Below are 16,668 nucleotides of genomic sequence, written 5' to 3' on the forward strand. Positions count from 1 at the left end.
CCTACCTCAGCCTCCCAAGTAGCTGGGATTACAGGCGTGTGCCACCATACCTGGCTTATTTTTGTATTTTTTGTAGAGATGGGGTCTTGCTATGTTGCCCAGGCTGGTCTTGAACTCCTGAGCTCAAGCCATCCACCTGCTTCAGCCTCCCAAAGTGCTGGGATTACAGGTGTGAGCTACCGTGCCTGGCTCTTTTGTTCTTTAAGAGACCTTTTGTTCTCAGTATCTGGCATACCATGAAGTGTAAGGAAAAGTGATTTCACTACCAATTTCCTCATTATTTATTAAGAGTAGGCTTTATTTGAGCATATCTTCCTAAAGCATAGATAGGCTAATTATATAGCTTGATTAATTTTTCACTTAACTTCTATATATTTAACACAGGACACCTGAACTGTGCAATAGTTCTCTTTTACTTACTGAGAGACCTTTTGCCAGTACTTATTAACTCATTGGCCAGAATTGGGCCACAGTCACCCCAATATTCTTCCTTACTGGGTGGCAAGAAGAGGAATTGGAGGTGAAGGGCGGGCTACCCAACATACAGCTATAGCGTTTTGCTAAGGAGTACCTTTTTTTTTTTTTTTTTTTTTTTTTTTTTGAGACGGTGTCTCACTCTGTCGCCTGGGGCAGGAGTGCAGTGGCACAATCTCGGCTCACTGCAACCTCTGCCTGTCGGGTTCAAGTGATTCTCCTGCCTCAGCCTCCCGAGTAGCTGGGATTACAGGCCCCCACCACTACGCCTGGCTAATTTTTTGTATTTTTAGTAGAGATGGGGTTTCACCATGTTGGCCAGGCTGGTCTTGAACTGCTAAGGAGATTTTTTAAAAAAATGACATGAGGCCGGGCACAGTGGCTCATGCCTGTAATCCCAGCACTTTGGGAGGCCGAGGCAGGTGGATCACAAGGTCAGGGGATTGAGACCATCCTGGCTAACACGGTGAAACCCAGTCTCTACTAAAAATACAAAAAATCAGCCAGTCATGGTGGCGGGTGCCTGTAGTCCCAGCTACTCGGGAGGCTGAGGCAAGGGAATGGCGTGAACCCTGGGGGACGGAGCTTGCAGTGAGCCGAGATTGCGCCACTGCACTCCAGCCTGGGAGACAGAGCAAGACTCCGCCTCAAAAAAAAAAAAAAAATGACATGAAACCAAAACTTTTGAGATATGCTTTAGATGTGTTTTTTTAGTGTAAAATGACAATTTGTTTGTCTCATTACAGGTTCGAATGAAATCCATGTTTGCGATTGGCTTTTGTTTTACTGCCCTAATGGGAATGTTCAATTCCATGTGAGTGTCCTTTTATAAGCTTTTGACTAATAACTATTACTCTATATTTGTATGTATGTTAGCATGAACTTTTTGGGTAATATTTTATTTTGACATAATTTCAAACTTAAAGAAAAGTTGCAAGAATAATATATCCATTACCTACATTCACAATTGTTAATGTTTTGCCTCACTTCTTTTTTTTCTTTTTCTCCCTTTTCTTTCTCTATTATATGTGTGCTCATCCATACATTATTTATGTATTTTTCTTAATCATTTGAGAGTATGTTGTAGGCTGTATGCCCCGTTTCCCGTAACTACTTCTCTATATATTTCCTAAGGACATGTTCTTATATAACTTCAAAACAATTATCAAAATCAAGGGAATTTTTGTTTTTTGGGTCTTTTTTTTTTTTTTTTGAGACAGAGTCTTGCTCTGTCACCCAGGCTGGAGTGCAGTGGTGCAATCTTGGCTCACTGCAACCTCTGTCTTCCTGCGTTCAACCGATTCTCCTATCTCAGCCTCCCGAGTAGCTGGTACTACAGGCATGCACCACCATGCCCAGCTAATTTTTGTATTTTTAGTAGAGACGGGGTTTTGCCATGTTGGTCAGGCTGGTCTCAGACTCCTAACCTCAGGTGATTCACCTGCCTGGACTCCCAAAGTGCTGGGATTATAGGCGTGAGCCACCGCGCCCAGCCAGAATTTAATTTTTATAAAATACAATTACACAATAACTTTTTTACCCTTTTAATATTGAGGGTGTTTTGTGTGTAAGACATAGTCTTAGGCATTATGGGTTCTTTATAGAGAATTTAATATGTTCCCTCTGTTTTTCAGTTGCTTACTAACATGCTGCTTCAAAATGAAAATAGTCATAAAAAGATCTTTTCCCTCTTAAAATAGAGTCTTAATAACTATAATCTTGTTTAATGATAAGGTAAATTACTGTTGTCTAAACCAGCATATAGCAGACCAGAGTAATTATGGAACTGAGTTTGACAGAAAATATCCAACGATGATAGTAATTTATTATCTTTTTGTTGTTGTTGTTCAGGACAGAGTCTCGCTCTGTCACCCAGGCTGGAGTGCAGTGGCGCGATCTCAGCTCACTGCAACCTCTGCCTCCTGGGTTCAAGCGATTCTCCTGCCTCAGCCTCCCGAGTAGCTGGGACTACAGGTGTGCACCACCATGCCTGGCTACTTTTTGCATTTTTGGTAGAGACGGGTTTCACCATGTTGGCCAGGCTGGTCTCAAATTCCTGACCTCAAGTGATCTCCCACCCAGGCCTCCCAAAGTGCTGAGATTACAGGCGTGAGCCACCACGCCTGGCCCAGGCTGATTTTTAGACAGTTTTTTGTAGAGACAAGGTCTCACTATATTGCCCAGGCTGAATATAAACTTTAATACAGAAGAATGGTTGTTTTGTAACCTGCTATAATTTTTGTCCACACAAAAATCTGTGGGCAATTTTTAAAACATAATATATGTATTAATTTCTGTAACTTACTCTTTTTTGAAATGTCTTCATAATGTTCCATTGAATGGATGTACTTTTTTTTTTTTTGAGACAGAGTTTTGCTCTTTTTGCCCAGGCTGGAGTGCAATGGCCCGGTCCCAACTCACTGCTATCTCCACCTCCGGGGTTGAAGCCATTCTCCTGCCTCAGCTTCCTGAGTAGCTGGGATTACAGGTGCGCACCAGCACGCCCAGCTAATTTTTTGTATTTTTAGTAGAGATGGGGTTTCACCATGTTGGCCAGGTTGGTCTCGAACTCATGATGTCAGGTGATTTGCCCGCCTCGGCCTCCCAAAGTGCTGGGATTACAGGTGTGAGCCATTGCGCCTGGCCAGGATGTACTCTGTTAACTAATTTTTTATTAATCATCATATAGAATTTTTAGATAGTATGTATACCAGTGTATACTTATTATTCCCTTAGGGTATATCCTAGTATTTCTTGAGTTAAACTTTGGTATATATTGTTCCTTAGAGAGATTTTATTAATTTATATCTTTAGATTATTGCCATCAGTACTTGTGAATGGATGTTTCTCCTTATACTTATCATCACTGGAAATTATGATATATCTGCTTAATATTTGCTCAATTGAATAGTTGAAAAATAATATTTCTTTCAAATTTTTTCGTTTTTTTGAATAACTTGTGTGAGATTTAACATCTTTTCGTATACTATGTTTTTCCAGTTTTAAGTTCCTAGTTCATTCCCTCCACTTGCTCCCTGCCTTCTTTTTTTTGCTGTTTATTTTTTATGTTTTTATTTACAACAGTTTTTTACATATAGAGGCTATTAAACTCTTTTTTTGGAAAATATTTTTTGTTGTTAAAGCTGTTACTCTTTTCCATTATGTAATTAATGCGTTCCTCATATCGGATTATAGAAAAAAGTTTTTCCTGTTTTTTTCTATTTTCTTATTTATTTATTTAGAGACACGTTTTCACTCCATTACCCAGGCCAGAGTGCAGTGGTGCAGTCATTGGCCACTGCAGCCTTGAACTCCTGGGCCCCAGTGATCCCCACCTCTGGCCTCCCAGAGTGTTGGGGTTACAGGCATGAGCCACTGCACCTAGCCTACTTGTTATATTTAAATATTTGTTTCGTCTACAATTTATTTTGGTATTTTGTTTCCAACTTTACTAAGTTTTTAACCATTGTCAATATCACATAGTTGAATAAATCATCTTTTCCCTGATGATTTGAAATGACTTGTTTGTTATGTATCAGTAGCTTCCCAAAACTTAGGGAGTGGATCTTAACCAGGAGTGTGCATCAGAATCATATATGGGGGAAAAAATCATATGTGGAGTTTTACAAAATAATTTTCTTATATGAGTAATATATAAAACTTATTTCTAAAAAATTCAAACACTTATATAGAATAAAAAGTGAAAGTGAACCCAAATAGATTGAAAACTTAGATCCATACAAAAACCTGTACACAGATGTTTATAGCAGTTTTATTCATAATTGCCAGAAGTTGGAAGGAATCCAGATGTCTTTCGGTAGGTGAAAGGATAAACAAACTGTGGTACAACTAGACAATGAAATATTATTCAGTGCTAAAAAGAAGTGAGCTAGTAAGCCATGAAAAGACATGGAGAAGTCTTAAATGCATAATTTTAAGTGAATAAGCTCTTCCAAAAAGGCTATACACTGTACGATTCCTGCTGTATGAAAAAGGCAAAACTATGGAGACAGTAAAGATCAGTGGTTGCCAGGAGTTAGGAGGAAGGCAAGGATGGCTAGGCAGAGCACAGAGGATTCTTTAGGGCAATGAGATTATTCTTTATGATACTATAATGGTGGATAACATGTTATTATATATTTGTCCAAACCCGTGAATGTACAACACCAAGAGTGAACCCTAATGTCAACCACGGACTTTGAAACTCACTTGGAACCAATCGTGTTCCCTGTGAAAGCAGCACTCTCATCCATATGTTTTAGTGGTACTCAATTCTAATCACCAGGAATTCAAACCTTTTTTGTTTCCCTTCCTCTCCCTCTTCTTTTCACTAGACATTACTCCATATCTGTCCTGTCCCAAATTTAATGATATGTACTGCATTAAATCTGACCCTTTCAACCTTCTCTTCCTCTCAGTTAACAGCCCATGTTTTCTGTCTGTGCAGTCATCCATTCATCCCTCCCTCCTCTCTTCCCATTCATCCTAGCACCAGCTCCCATCCTAGTTTCAATGATTATTTCCTTTTTTCTCCTTCACTATTACTTTTTGCTTGGTATCACAACAGCCCGCTTTCGCTCCCTCAGGTGTCTCCTCTCTATCCAACATTGTTAAGTTAGCCATCCTCAGAAGCCTGTTACTCATTGCCTAATAACATTATCTGCTACTGATTAAACAGTAACCTATGTTGGGGACTGTACTGAACTCTTTATATATGTTACCCTTTTACTGTTTTTTGTTTTTTGAAATGGAGTCTTGCTGTGTCACCCAGGCTGAAGTGCAGTGGTGTGATCTGGGCTCACTGTAACCTCCACCTCCCAGGTTCAAGTGATTCTCCTGCCTCAGCTTCCCGAGTTGCTGAGATTACAGGGACTCGCCCCTACACCGAGCTAATTTTTGTATTTTTAGTAGACATGGGGTTTCACCGTGTTGGCAAGGCTGGTCTTGAATTCCTGACCTCAGGTGATCCGCCTGCCTTGGCCCCTCAAAGTGCTGGTATTACAGGTGTGAGCCACCACGCCCTGCCTTCCCTTTTACTTTTAACAGTCTTCTAAGATAAGAATTCTAATCTTTTACAGATGAGGACATGAGACTCTAAGTTACTTAACTTGCTCAAGGTCACCAAGCTAGTAAATGTTGAGCTGGGGTTTAACCCTGTCTCTCAGACTCTAAAGTCCACACTTATCACCATGCGACCCTGACTACTGATTTTAGTCAGACTCCTTACCCTGGCTGTCATGACATTCCATGCTTTGGCCCCAGCCTGTTTTTCAAACTATTTTCTTATCATTGCCTACTACCTACTCTGTTTTAACTGTATTGTTCACTGTTCCTGGGGCACTTATTCTTTCAAATGAATTTTAGAATCAATCAAGTGTCAGCTTCCTCTAAAATAATCCCTTCTGAGTTTTGTCTGAAATTTTATTAAATTTGTGCATTAATTTTGAGGTATTAAATACCTTTATAATTTTTAGTATTCCCATCCAGAAACATGGTATTTCTGCCAAGTCTATTTTATATACTTTCTGTAGTTCCTTCCCAAATAAGTAATATTTCATATTTTCTAGTTTGCTACTACTGTATATAAGTAGGTTATCAATTTTTTTTTTTTTTTGAGACAGAGTCTCACTCTGTTCTCTGTTGCCCAGGCTAGAGTGCAGTGGCACAATCTTGGCTCACTGCAGCCTCTACCTCCTGGGTTCAAGTGATTCTCCTGCCTCATCCTCCCGAGTAGTTGGGATTACAGGCATGCATCACTACGCCTGGCTTATTTTTGTATTTTTAGTAGAGATGGGGTTTCACCACGTTGGCCAGGCTAGTCTTGAGTTCCTGACCTCAAGTGATCCACCTGCCTCAGCCTCCCAAAGCTGGGATTACAGGCGTGAGCCACCATGCCCAGCAGGTTATCAATTTTTGTGATTTTATTTTCTAATTGGACATCTTCCTGAACTCCCATAGCTTTTAATTTGATTCTCTAGTTTTCTAGATAGATAGTCATATGATCAGACAAATAATATTGTCATCTTTTCCAAATTCTCTTTTCCCTCCCTCCCTTCCTTTCTCTCCATCGCTGTTCTCTAGTTCTATTGTGCAATGAATTAGAACAACCAGAAGAGGGTTAAATACTTGAAGGTAAAATACCAACAATACTGCAGTAAAGATGGGAACAAGATGAAGAGAATGCCCATATCGCTGCTATGATATTTATGAAATTTTTAAAGAATGGAGGTTTTCAAAGCTATATGCAGGCATATGTGATACGTTATCCCTAATAGAGTTAATAATATAATAAGCACTTATCAAATATTTGGTGATTAAGTTATTAGACCTTGGACCAGTATTGAAATGCCAGATTATTTTTGCAGTTCATCAACATAAAATACTAGATGCTGTGTGTGTGTGTGTGTGTGTGTGTGTGTGATATAGGTCTTCCAAGCTATAGAAGTCAAAGAAGTCAAGTAGAGTATCTTCAAGGAGGAAAATTATATGAAAGTTTCATTATAATCAAGTTTCTTATAAAAGGATATGTTGGCAGGAAAGAAGGCTATTTTCTTTTTTTTTTTGAGATGGAGTCTAGCTGTGTCGCCCAGGCTGGAGTGCAGTGGCACAATCTCGGCTCACTACAACCTCCGCCTCCCGCATTCAAGCAATTCTTCTGCCTCAGCCTCCCAAGTAGCTGGGACTACAGGCACGCACCACCACGCCTGGCTAATTTTCTTATCATTGCCTACTACCTACTCTGTTTTGTATTGTTAGTACAGAGGGGGTTCCACCATATTGGCCAGGCTGGTTTCGAACTCCTGACCTCGTGATCCACCCGCCTCGGCCTCCCAAAGTGCTGGGATTACAGGCGTGAGCCACCGTTCCCAGCCTTATTTTTTTGTTTTTATGTATATTATTTTCAGCAACTTTCTTATTCAGAACACTGGCAAACAATAGCTTTTTATTTGCTTGTTTTGTTTTCCCAAACTAGTGGAGGTTCGCATAATACATTTTACCAGTATTAATGCTGTATTCATGTTTTTGTTCTGGTCTTTGTACCCTGTACATTTAAAAAAATACTGTGTCTTAGACTGTCAGCACCTAGAAGTTAAAGGCTGTATATCTATTTTTATAAACTGGCATATGAAATTAAAAGTCTAATACATGTTTTGATTATATTGAACAAAAGTTATTCAGTCTTTAACATAATTTCTCCAAGTTTAACTTTGATCATCTGTTTTTGAGATCAGATTTTGCTCTGTCACCCAGGCTGGAGTACAGTGGTGTGATCACTATTCACTGCAGCCTCAACCTGCTGGGCTCAAGTGATCCCCCCACATCAGCCTCCTGAGTAGCTGGGACACAAACATGTACCATGACAGCTGACTAATTTTTTTTTTTTTTTGGTAGAGATAGGATTTCACCATGTTGCCCAGGCTGGTCTTGAACTCATGGCTTGAAGTGATCCTCCCACCTCGGCCTCTCAAAGTGCTGGGATTATGAGACATGAGCCACCACGCCTGGCCAAGACTATAAGGGATACTAAAAGATTGTGTAAGCCAGGAGTGGTGGCTCATTCCTATAATCCCAGCAATTTGGGAGGCTGAGGCAGGAAGATCACTTGAAGCCAGGAGTTTGAAACCTGCCTGAGCAACATAGGAAGACCACAGCTCTACAGGAAAAAAAAAAAAAAAAAATTAGCCAGGCATGGTGATATATATACCTTTGTAATCTCACCTTCCTGGGAGGCTGAGGCAGGAGGATTCTTTGAGCCCAGGAGGTCAAGGCTACAGTGAGCCATGATTGCACCACTGCATTCCAGCCTGAATGACAGAGCGAGACCCTGTGTGAAACAAACAAAAATAATATCCCTTACACTCTTAAAATTTGTTAACAGCTGGCAGATGCTTTAAGGAAAAAAATCTAAGGTTAGACTAAGAAGGGAAGGACTTGAACTCCCAGATTGCCAGAAAAAGGACTAGATATAGCTACTTACTTCTCTTTGTTCTTTTTGGCATCTCTTCCTGAATCATTTACATAAAGTTGAAATAACAGGATTTTAGAATTGAAAGAGATTTTTTTTTTCTTTGAGACGGGGTTTTGCTCTTGTTGCCCAGGATAGAGTGCAATGGCACGATCTCGGCTCACCACAACCTCTGCCTCCCGGGTTCAAGTGATTCTCCTGCCTCAGCCTCCTGAGTAGCTGGGATTACAGGCATGCGCCACCATGCCCGGCTAATTTTGTATTTTTAGTAGAGACAGGGTTTCTCCATGTTGGTCAGCTGGTCTCGAACTCCTGACCTCAGGTGATCCACCTGCCTCGGCCTCCCAAAGTGCTGGAATTACAGGTGTGAGCCACCGCGCCCAGCCTGAAAGAGATCTTAAAAGTCATTTAACACATAACTTCTCTCCTAATACAGAAAGCTCATCACTAATGTCTCTAGCAGATAATTTGTCATCCTTTATTTCCAACAATGAGGAGCTTAGTGGTTTCTGAGATAACTAGTACTTTTATTGAGTAGTTTTTAGAGTTTGAAAATAATTCCTTTTACTGGGCCAAAATATGCCTCCCTATATCTGTACTTGTGAGCAGTGGTCCTGCCCTGTGGAGTCACAGAGTAAGTGCACTTAAAGAAATAATCCACCTATTGTAAATCATCTCTCTCTTTGCACCTTCCTTCTTCTCTTCCCAATTTTTTTTATTTATTATGCTAGACACCAATTTCTGTTCCTTGTAACAAGCTTCTATTCCTGTAGCACTTTGGGAGGCTGAGGCAGGCGGTTCATGAGGTCAAGACATCGAGACCATCAAGGCCAACATCGTGAAATACAAAAATTAGCTGGGTGTGGTGGTGCACACTTGTAATCCCAGCTACTTGGGAGGCTGAGGCAGGAGAATTGCTTGAATCAGGAGGCAGAGGTTGCAGTGCGCTGAGATGGCGCCACTGCACTCTGGCCTGGGTGACAGAGCGAGACTCCATCTCAAAAAAAAATAAAGAAATTATCAGAAGTTTTTTCAGATTTGTTGCTGGTTTAAGGTCTCATGCATGTTCAACTTCATATAATTAAATAACTTATATATAAAGATATAAAAGATTTTATATTGCTTGAACCCGGGAGGCGAAGGTTGCAATGAGCCGAGATTGTGCCACTGTACTCCAGCCTGGGCGACACAGCAAGACTCCGTCTCAAAAAAATAAATATTAAACATTTCTCATTTTTAATTTCTAATACAGTAAATATTAATAAGTATAAGCTACATAAACACAAAGTTTTTAGGGTCCTAAATAATTTGTCTGTATATAAAGGGGTCTTGATACCAAAAGAATTGAGAACGAATAATTTAGGAAAAGATTGATGAGAATAATCTAGGCTCTTCCTTACATCACAGTACATCAGGTTCATGTGTATTTTTAGCACGTCACCCTCTCTGTTTTTCAGAGATCAGAGACTTAAAGCTCTATTTCTGTCCCAGATTCTTCTTTGGAAGTAAGAAAATTGTCAGTCTTCCAAAGATAACAATTCTTTGTATTTTTTTTTTCTTTTAGATTTGATGGTAGAGTGGTGGCAAAGCTTCCTTTTACCCCTCTTTCTTACATCCAAGGACTGTCTCATCGAAATCTGCTGGGAGATGACACCACAGACTGTTCCTTCATTTTCCTGTATATTCTCTGTACTATGTCGATTCGACAGGTGAGTGATCACATCTACCATTTAATATGTATTTTTTTCCTTGCTGTCATACCAATTAGCTTTTACTTTTATAATACTAGAAATGTTTACCCATTGTTCCTGAGTTCTTTCAGCTGCTCCTTTTAGAATTTCAGTGTATCTTCCAAAAGCCATTTTAAATGGCTGTAGGTCTAGATGACTGATCCTTAGGGATGAGAAGTAGTAATAAAACCAAACATGGATTCCACATCCCATTCTTAGAGCTCTCAGGCTCCTTCTTTATTACAACTGCCTAAAGCTACAAAAGTAGAGAGTGGGTTTGGTCTTCCCAGTACCATTTCTTCATTATATTCCAGCACCATTTAGTGGCTCAGGAGCACAAGTAAGTTTAACAAAGTGGTAATTTTAGGTTATTCACAGTTGAGATAAAGTTTAGGTTATAGAATTTACATTTGGCCAACTTGGTGATTTGACATTCATAGTGAAAAAGAGTGAGAACTAAGGAGTAAAAGTGTTATGAAGGCCTGGAAGAGAGCTATAACATTCAATTAGTGGGGAAAGGTTCAGGCGGAAATGTTTAGAGAATGAAGTGGCTTTCGAGATGGGACTATGAAAGTGAAAAGGTGGCTGGGTGCCGTGGCTCATGCCTGTAATTCCAGCAATTTGGTAGGCTGAGGCGTGAGGATCACCTGAGCTCGGGAATTTGAGACCAGCCTAGGCAACATTGTGAGATTCCATCTCTACAAAAAATTTTAAAATTAGCTGGGTATGGTGGCATGTGCCTGTAGTCCCAGCTACCCTAGAGGCCAAGGTGGGAAGGTCACAAAAGCCTGGGAATTTGAGCTTGCAGTGAGACTTGATTACATCACTGGACTTTAGCCTGGGCAGCAGAGCAAGACCCTGTCTCCAAAAAAAAAAAAAGGTGGGGGGGATAATTAAGGTCTCTGGCTGAACAATTCTTTATTTTAGGGCATTATTCAGTTTCTGAACATACTGCTGTTTGGCAGGCTTTGTAGTGGAAAGGTTTGCACATGCAGTAAATAGGAACATAAAATTTTCAGTATTTGTTACAGAAGTGATTCTCTTTTTCTCCCCTCCTTCTGAATACTGTCTGTGGCAGAAGATTTTTGGTTGCCCTGTGTATTGGTTTGTTCTTGCATTGCTGTAAAGAAATACCTGAGACTGGGTAATTTATAAAGAAAAGAGGTTTAATTGGCTTATGGCTCTGTAGGTTGTACAGGAAGCATGATGCTAGCATCTGCTCAACTTCTGGGGAGTCCTCAGGAAACTTTGAATCATGGCAGAATGCAGAAGGGGAGCAGACATGTCACATGGCCAGAGTAGGAACAAGAGAGAGAGGTGAGAGGTATTACACACTTTTAAACAACCAGATCTCGTGAGAACTCACTCTCTGTCACAAGAACAGTACCAAGGGGGATGGTGCTAAACCACACAATTTGACATGAGATTTGGATGGGGGGACACAGATTCAAACCATTATCACCCTGGAATGTGAGAATCAATGGGAAATCAAATTATAGTTCATGGCTCACCAAGATCTTTGTCATTGTATTGCTTAATATTTTTTCCCAGTTCATATCCCATCACATCCCCATAAATACAGCACTTTGCCCATTCTGGCTTGCTTAATAGTTTTCATGTTACACTCACTCAGATGTACTTTTTGCTTCTGTTTTTCCTTATTTCTGAATGCCTCCCTCTTCTTCCTTTTAAATGCAATCAAGTTTCAAGACTTCCTTTCCTGGCAAATATTTTCTGGCACTTACTGCATTGTGAAGGTTAGCTATAAGAGGAGCATGACTAAAATACAGAAACATCGAAAGACTATTATAATAGTCTAGCAAAAAATCATTATGTTATAAACTATAACAGTGAAAAGAGGGATGAAAAGAATGGGACAAGATTGAGAAATAAATAGAAGGGGAAACCAGCTGAACTTAGTTATTGATTTAATGTGAAGGAGAAAGGAAAAACTAAGATGACTTTCAGGCTTTTTATTTTGGTGACCAAATGGGGACTAGTTTCACTAAGAGGCTGGGAATAGAAGAAACAAGAGTATGTTGGTTGGAAGACACATTGAGTTTGAGGTGTTTGTTGAATAGCTAAATGATTATGTCCACCCATAAGTTGTACTCTTGCTTAGCTGAGGTATATACTTAAATTTTTGAAATGGTCTCTGTAATAGAGCTGCCTTAGCCCATTTTCTGTTGCTGTAACAGTATACCACAGCCTGGCTAATTTATAAAGACAATTTAGCTCACAGTTCTGCAGGAAGGCCAAGAGCATGGTGCTGGCATCTACTGAGGGCCTTCCTGCTACATCATAACGTGGTGGAGGGCATCATGTGGTGAGAGGGCAAGAGCAAGAACCAGAGAGAACTCACTTATAGCAAAGCCACTCGTGATAAGGAACCCACTCCCGTGATAATGACATTAATCTATTTATGAGGGCAGAGGGATTACATTTCCACCACATGAACTTTTCGGGGACACATTCAAACCATAGCAGGAGTTCATCCTAGTGAAAGCTAAGGTAATGACAACACAGATCTCTTTTGGTTTAGCACAGATCCTTTGATCTCTGTGGAATGTTGGTCTTTAATTTGTTAAGTCTGAAATTTTAAAATTGTGGCTTGGGTTAACATCTTAATAAAACACGACATAACGGGCCAGGTGCAATGGCTCACGCCTGTAATTCCAGCACTTTGGGAGGCTGAGGCGGGCGGATCATGAGGTCAGGAGATCGAGACCATCCTGGCTAACACAGTGAAACTCTGTCTCTGCTAAAAAAATACAAAAACAATTAGCTGGGCGTGTGGTGGGCACCTGTAGTCCCAGCTACTCGGGAGACTGAGGCAGAAGAATGGTGTGAACCTGGAGGCGGAGATTGCAGGGAGCCAAGATCACGCCACTGCACTCCAGCCTGGGCAACAGAGTGAGACTCTGTCTCAAAAAAATAAAAAAGTAAAAAATAAAAACCATGATGTGTATATTTCACTTTAAGCAACAAAGGGCAACTCTGAGTTTATTGTTGTTTTTGTTGTTGTTATTTTGAGACAGAATCTCGCTCTGTCACCCAGGCTGGAGTGCAGTAGCTCGATCTTGGCTCACTGCAACCTCTGCCTCCCAGGTTCGAGTGATTCTCCTGCCTCAGCCTCCCAAGAAGCTGGGATTACAGGCACCCACCACCATGCCTGGCTAACCTTTTATATTTTTAATACAGGCAGGGTTTCGCCGTGTTGGCCAGGCTGATCTTAAATTCCTGACCTCAGGTGATCCACCCACCTGGGCCTCCCAAATTTCTGGGATTACAGGCATGAGCCACCATGCCCGGCCCCATTCTGTTTTAATTTCAGGCAGATTTTGTTACTTTACTTGTGATGGATCAATAGTAATTTTAGATGCACCAAAAAGTCACCATCTAAAACTGTAGAGTTTTCAAAATGAAATAAATGTTATTAAGAATTATCATTTAGAGCCAGGGACAGTGGCTCACACCTGTAATCCCAGCACTTTGGGAGGCCAAGGCGAACAGATAGCTTGAGCCCAGGAGTTCAAGACCAGCCTGGGAAACATGGTGAAACCCCATCTCTACAAAAAATGCAAAAATTTAACTGGGTTTAGTGGTGCATGCCTGTAGTCCCAGCTACTTGGGAGTCTGAGGTGGGAAGATTGCTTGAGCCCGGGAGGTGGAGGTTGCGGTGGGCCGAGATTGCACTCCAGGCTGGGCAATACAGCCAGATCCTGTCTCAAAAAAAAAAAAAAAAATTATTTAGGAAGTTCAACTCAAGCTGGTCTTTACACTCCTTTTAATTATTTCTAAAAATGTGATGAGTTGTGTATCAGTTGATTTTATCAGGAATGCAAAGCTCATTTTCAGTGCGGATCAGCAAACTGTTTCTGTAAAGGTCTAGATAGCAAATATTTTAGGCTTTGTGGAGAACTGAAGTGTACGGTATATGCTATTAAGTTAAAATAAGAAAATCTGCAGATCCTAGACTGGTACAGCCTACTGAAACATGCTTGTTGAATACAAAAAACAGGAAGAGGTGGGCAGCAAAAAACACAAAAAAATTTCATGTGTTTGTTTTCAGTTAAGGGGGATATATACTTACACTTTTTATTTCCACTTATCCAGGTCTATGCAAATTCAGTGTCTAGTGAGGGCCTGTTTCCTGCCTGGTTCATAGAGAGTACCTTCTCTCTGCATGATACGCATGAGAAAAAAAGTCTATAAGGACTATAGTATTGCATAGCTAATGTAAAACTGTTGTATTTGAAGGATCTATTCTTTTGTATATAGTTGGCTTCCCCAAGATCCCAGTTGAATTCTAACTACTTATTGCAGTATCCTGAGTGATAGTCATCTTGGGCAGATAATTTTATTACTTAAATTCTGAAAACAAAAATAGTCTGAAATACTTAGAGCTTGGAAAAATCACAGAAGTCACCTACTTTTATACTTTTTGTTTTATTAATTGTAAATTGTTTCTCTACCTATTACTCACTGTTAGCTTATGCACAAGAGAATTATGAACATATTAATATATCCAGTCTGAAATGCCTTAACAGCATTTGAAGTGTTACCATGGAATATATGCTTCTTCCTTTGAACTAAAATCCTTATTAGCCTGCTATTTCCACATGTTGTTGTTTTATTTGCTTTTTAAGATCTTAGGTTACATATTGTTGTTTTATTTGCTTTTTAAGATCTTAGGTTACATAAGAATTGACTCTATGGATGCCTGTGAAATGAATAGTCAGAATATGAGGCTTTCAGAAACTCAAATTGTAGACTGTACCATGATTTTCCCATGAATGCCATTGGCAAAGAAATAGGCCTGGTTTTTCGGTTGTTTTGTTGTTGTTTGTTTGTTTTGGAGACAGAGTCTCGTTCTTTTGCTCTGGCTGGAGTGCAGTGATGCAATCACGGCTGACTGCAACCTTCACCTCCCAGGTTCAAGCAATTCTCCCACCTCAGTTTCCTGAGTAGCTGGGATTACAGGTGCATGCCACCACACCCAGCTAATTTTTGTATTTTTAGTAGAAACAGGGTTTCACCATGTTGGCCAGGCTTGTCTCAAACTCCTGGCCTCAAGTGATCTGCCCGCCGTGGCCTCCCAAAGTGCTGAATGCCTGGCAGCTTTCCAATCTTAAGTGTTCTTGGCATAGGAAACATGGAGGCATGAACGTTTGTAATGGATATAGGGACTACTGAATCTAGAGCTGTTGGTGGGCTGTAACAGGAAGTGAAGCTTGTCACTGAGAAGGATTGCCTGAATCTTACCTCATGGTATAGCATTAAGGAATTTCATTTTTCTTTCTTGTGCTTCTTATAGTGCAAGTCTGCTGGTGACAAATTCTCTTAATCTTCATTTATCTGAAAATATCTTTATTTTATCTTCATTCTTGAAGGATATTTTCACTGGACATAGAATTCTGGTTTGGCTTTTTTGTTTGTTTTAACCTTTAAGCATTTTAAATGCCTTTCCACTATTTTCTGGCCTCCATTGTTTCTGAAAAGTTCTTCATGTCTTTGTGTCCTCGTAAGTAATGTCACTTTTCTCTAGCTACTTTCAGATTTTCTCTTTGAGACTGGTTCTCAGAAATTTGACTATGATGTGCCTAGAGTTTTTTTTTTTTTTTTTTTCAGTTTTTCCTGCTAGGACTTATGGTTTTCATTAAATGTAGGGAAATTTCAATCATTATTTCTTTAACTGTTTTCTGCCTCATTCTCTCTCTCTTCTTCTTCTGGAACACCAGTTGCTTATGTATTAGTCGTTTTGGGTATTGTCCAACAGGACACTGAAGCTATGTTGAATTTTTTTTAATCTTTTTTTTTCTGTTCTTCAGATGAGATAATTTTTGTTGATCTGTCTTCAAGTTCACAGACTCTTCTAATCTGTGTTAACCCTAAGCCTACCCAATGATTTTTGAATTTTAGGTATTATATTTTTCAGTTTCAGAATTTTTGCTTTATTTGGCATCCTTCCTGAGATTTCTTGTTTATTAATATATTATGAGCCATATTTTATGTCCATAATTATTTAGCTGCTTTAAAAACCTTGTCTGCTGGGCTGGTGTGGTGGCTCATGCCTGTTCAGCATTTAGGAAGCTGAGGCAGGAGTTCAAGACCAAGAGCCCAAGAGTTCAAGACCAGCCTGGATAACAGGGCAAAATCTCGTCTCTACAAAAAATACAAAAATTAGGCAGGCACAGTAGCATGTACCTGTAGTCCCAGCTGCTGGGTTATGGGGGCTTAAGTGGGAGGATTGCTTGAGCCCTGGAGGTCAGGTTTGAGGCAAGCTGTGATCATGCCTTTGCATTCATGCCTGGGCGGCAGAGTGAGACTCTGTCTCAAAAACAAAACAAAAAAACCTTGTGTGCTAATTCCAGCATTTGGAATTTGGACTCCATTGCCTGTTCTCTTTTTTTGTTTTTGTTTTTTTTCTTTTTTTGAGATGGAGTCTTGCTCTTATCGCCCAGGCTGTAGTGCAGTGGCATGATCTCAGCTCACTGC

At 40.1% G+C, this 16,668-nt stretch overlaps 1 protein-coding gene across 1 annotated transcript in view; it reads left to right on the forward strand.

Annotated features, from left to right (window-relative positions):
* The window catches only part of TMCO1 (transmembrane and coiled-coil domains 1), a 40,585-nt gene that overhangs the window by 15,171 nt on the left and 8,746 nt on the right, over window positions 1-16,668 (forward strand). Inside the window, exons 5-6 of the mRNA XM_012511248.2 lie at window positions 1,221-1,288; window positions 10,005-10,149. Coding sequence (XP_012366702.1) covers window positions 1,221-1,288; window positions 10,005-10,149 — 213 coding nt within the window. The remainder of the gene's footprint in view (window positions 1-1,220; window positions 1,289-10,004; window positions 10,150-16,668) is intronic.

The sequence above is a fragment of the Nomascus leucogenys genome, chromosome 12 (genome assembly GCF_006542625.1).
Source record: "Nomascus leucogenys isolate Asia chromosome 12, Asia_NLE_v1, whole genome shotgun sequence".
NCBI classification, from domain to species: Eukaryota; Metazoa; Chordata; class Mammalia; order Primates; family Hylobatidae; genus Nomascus; species Nomascus leucogenys.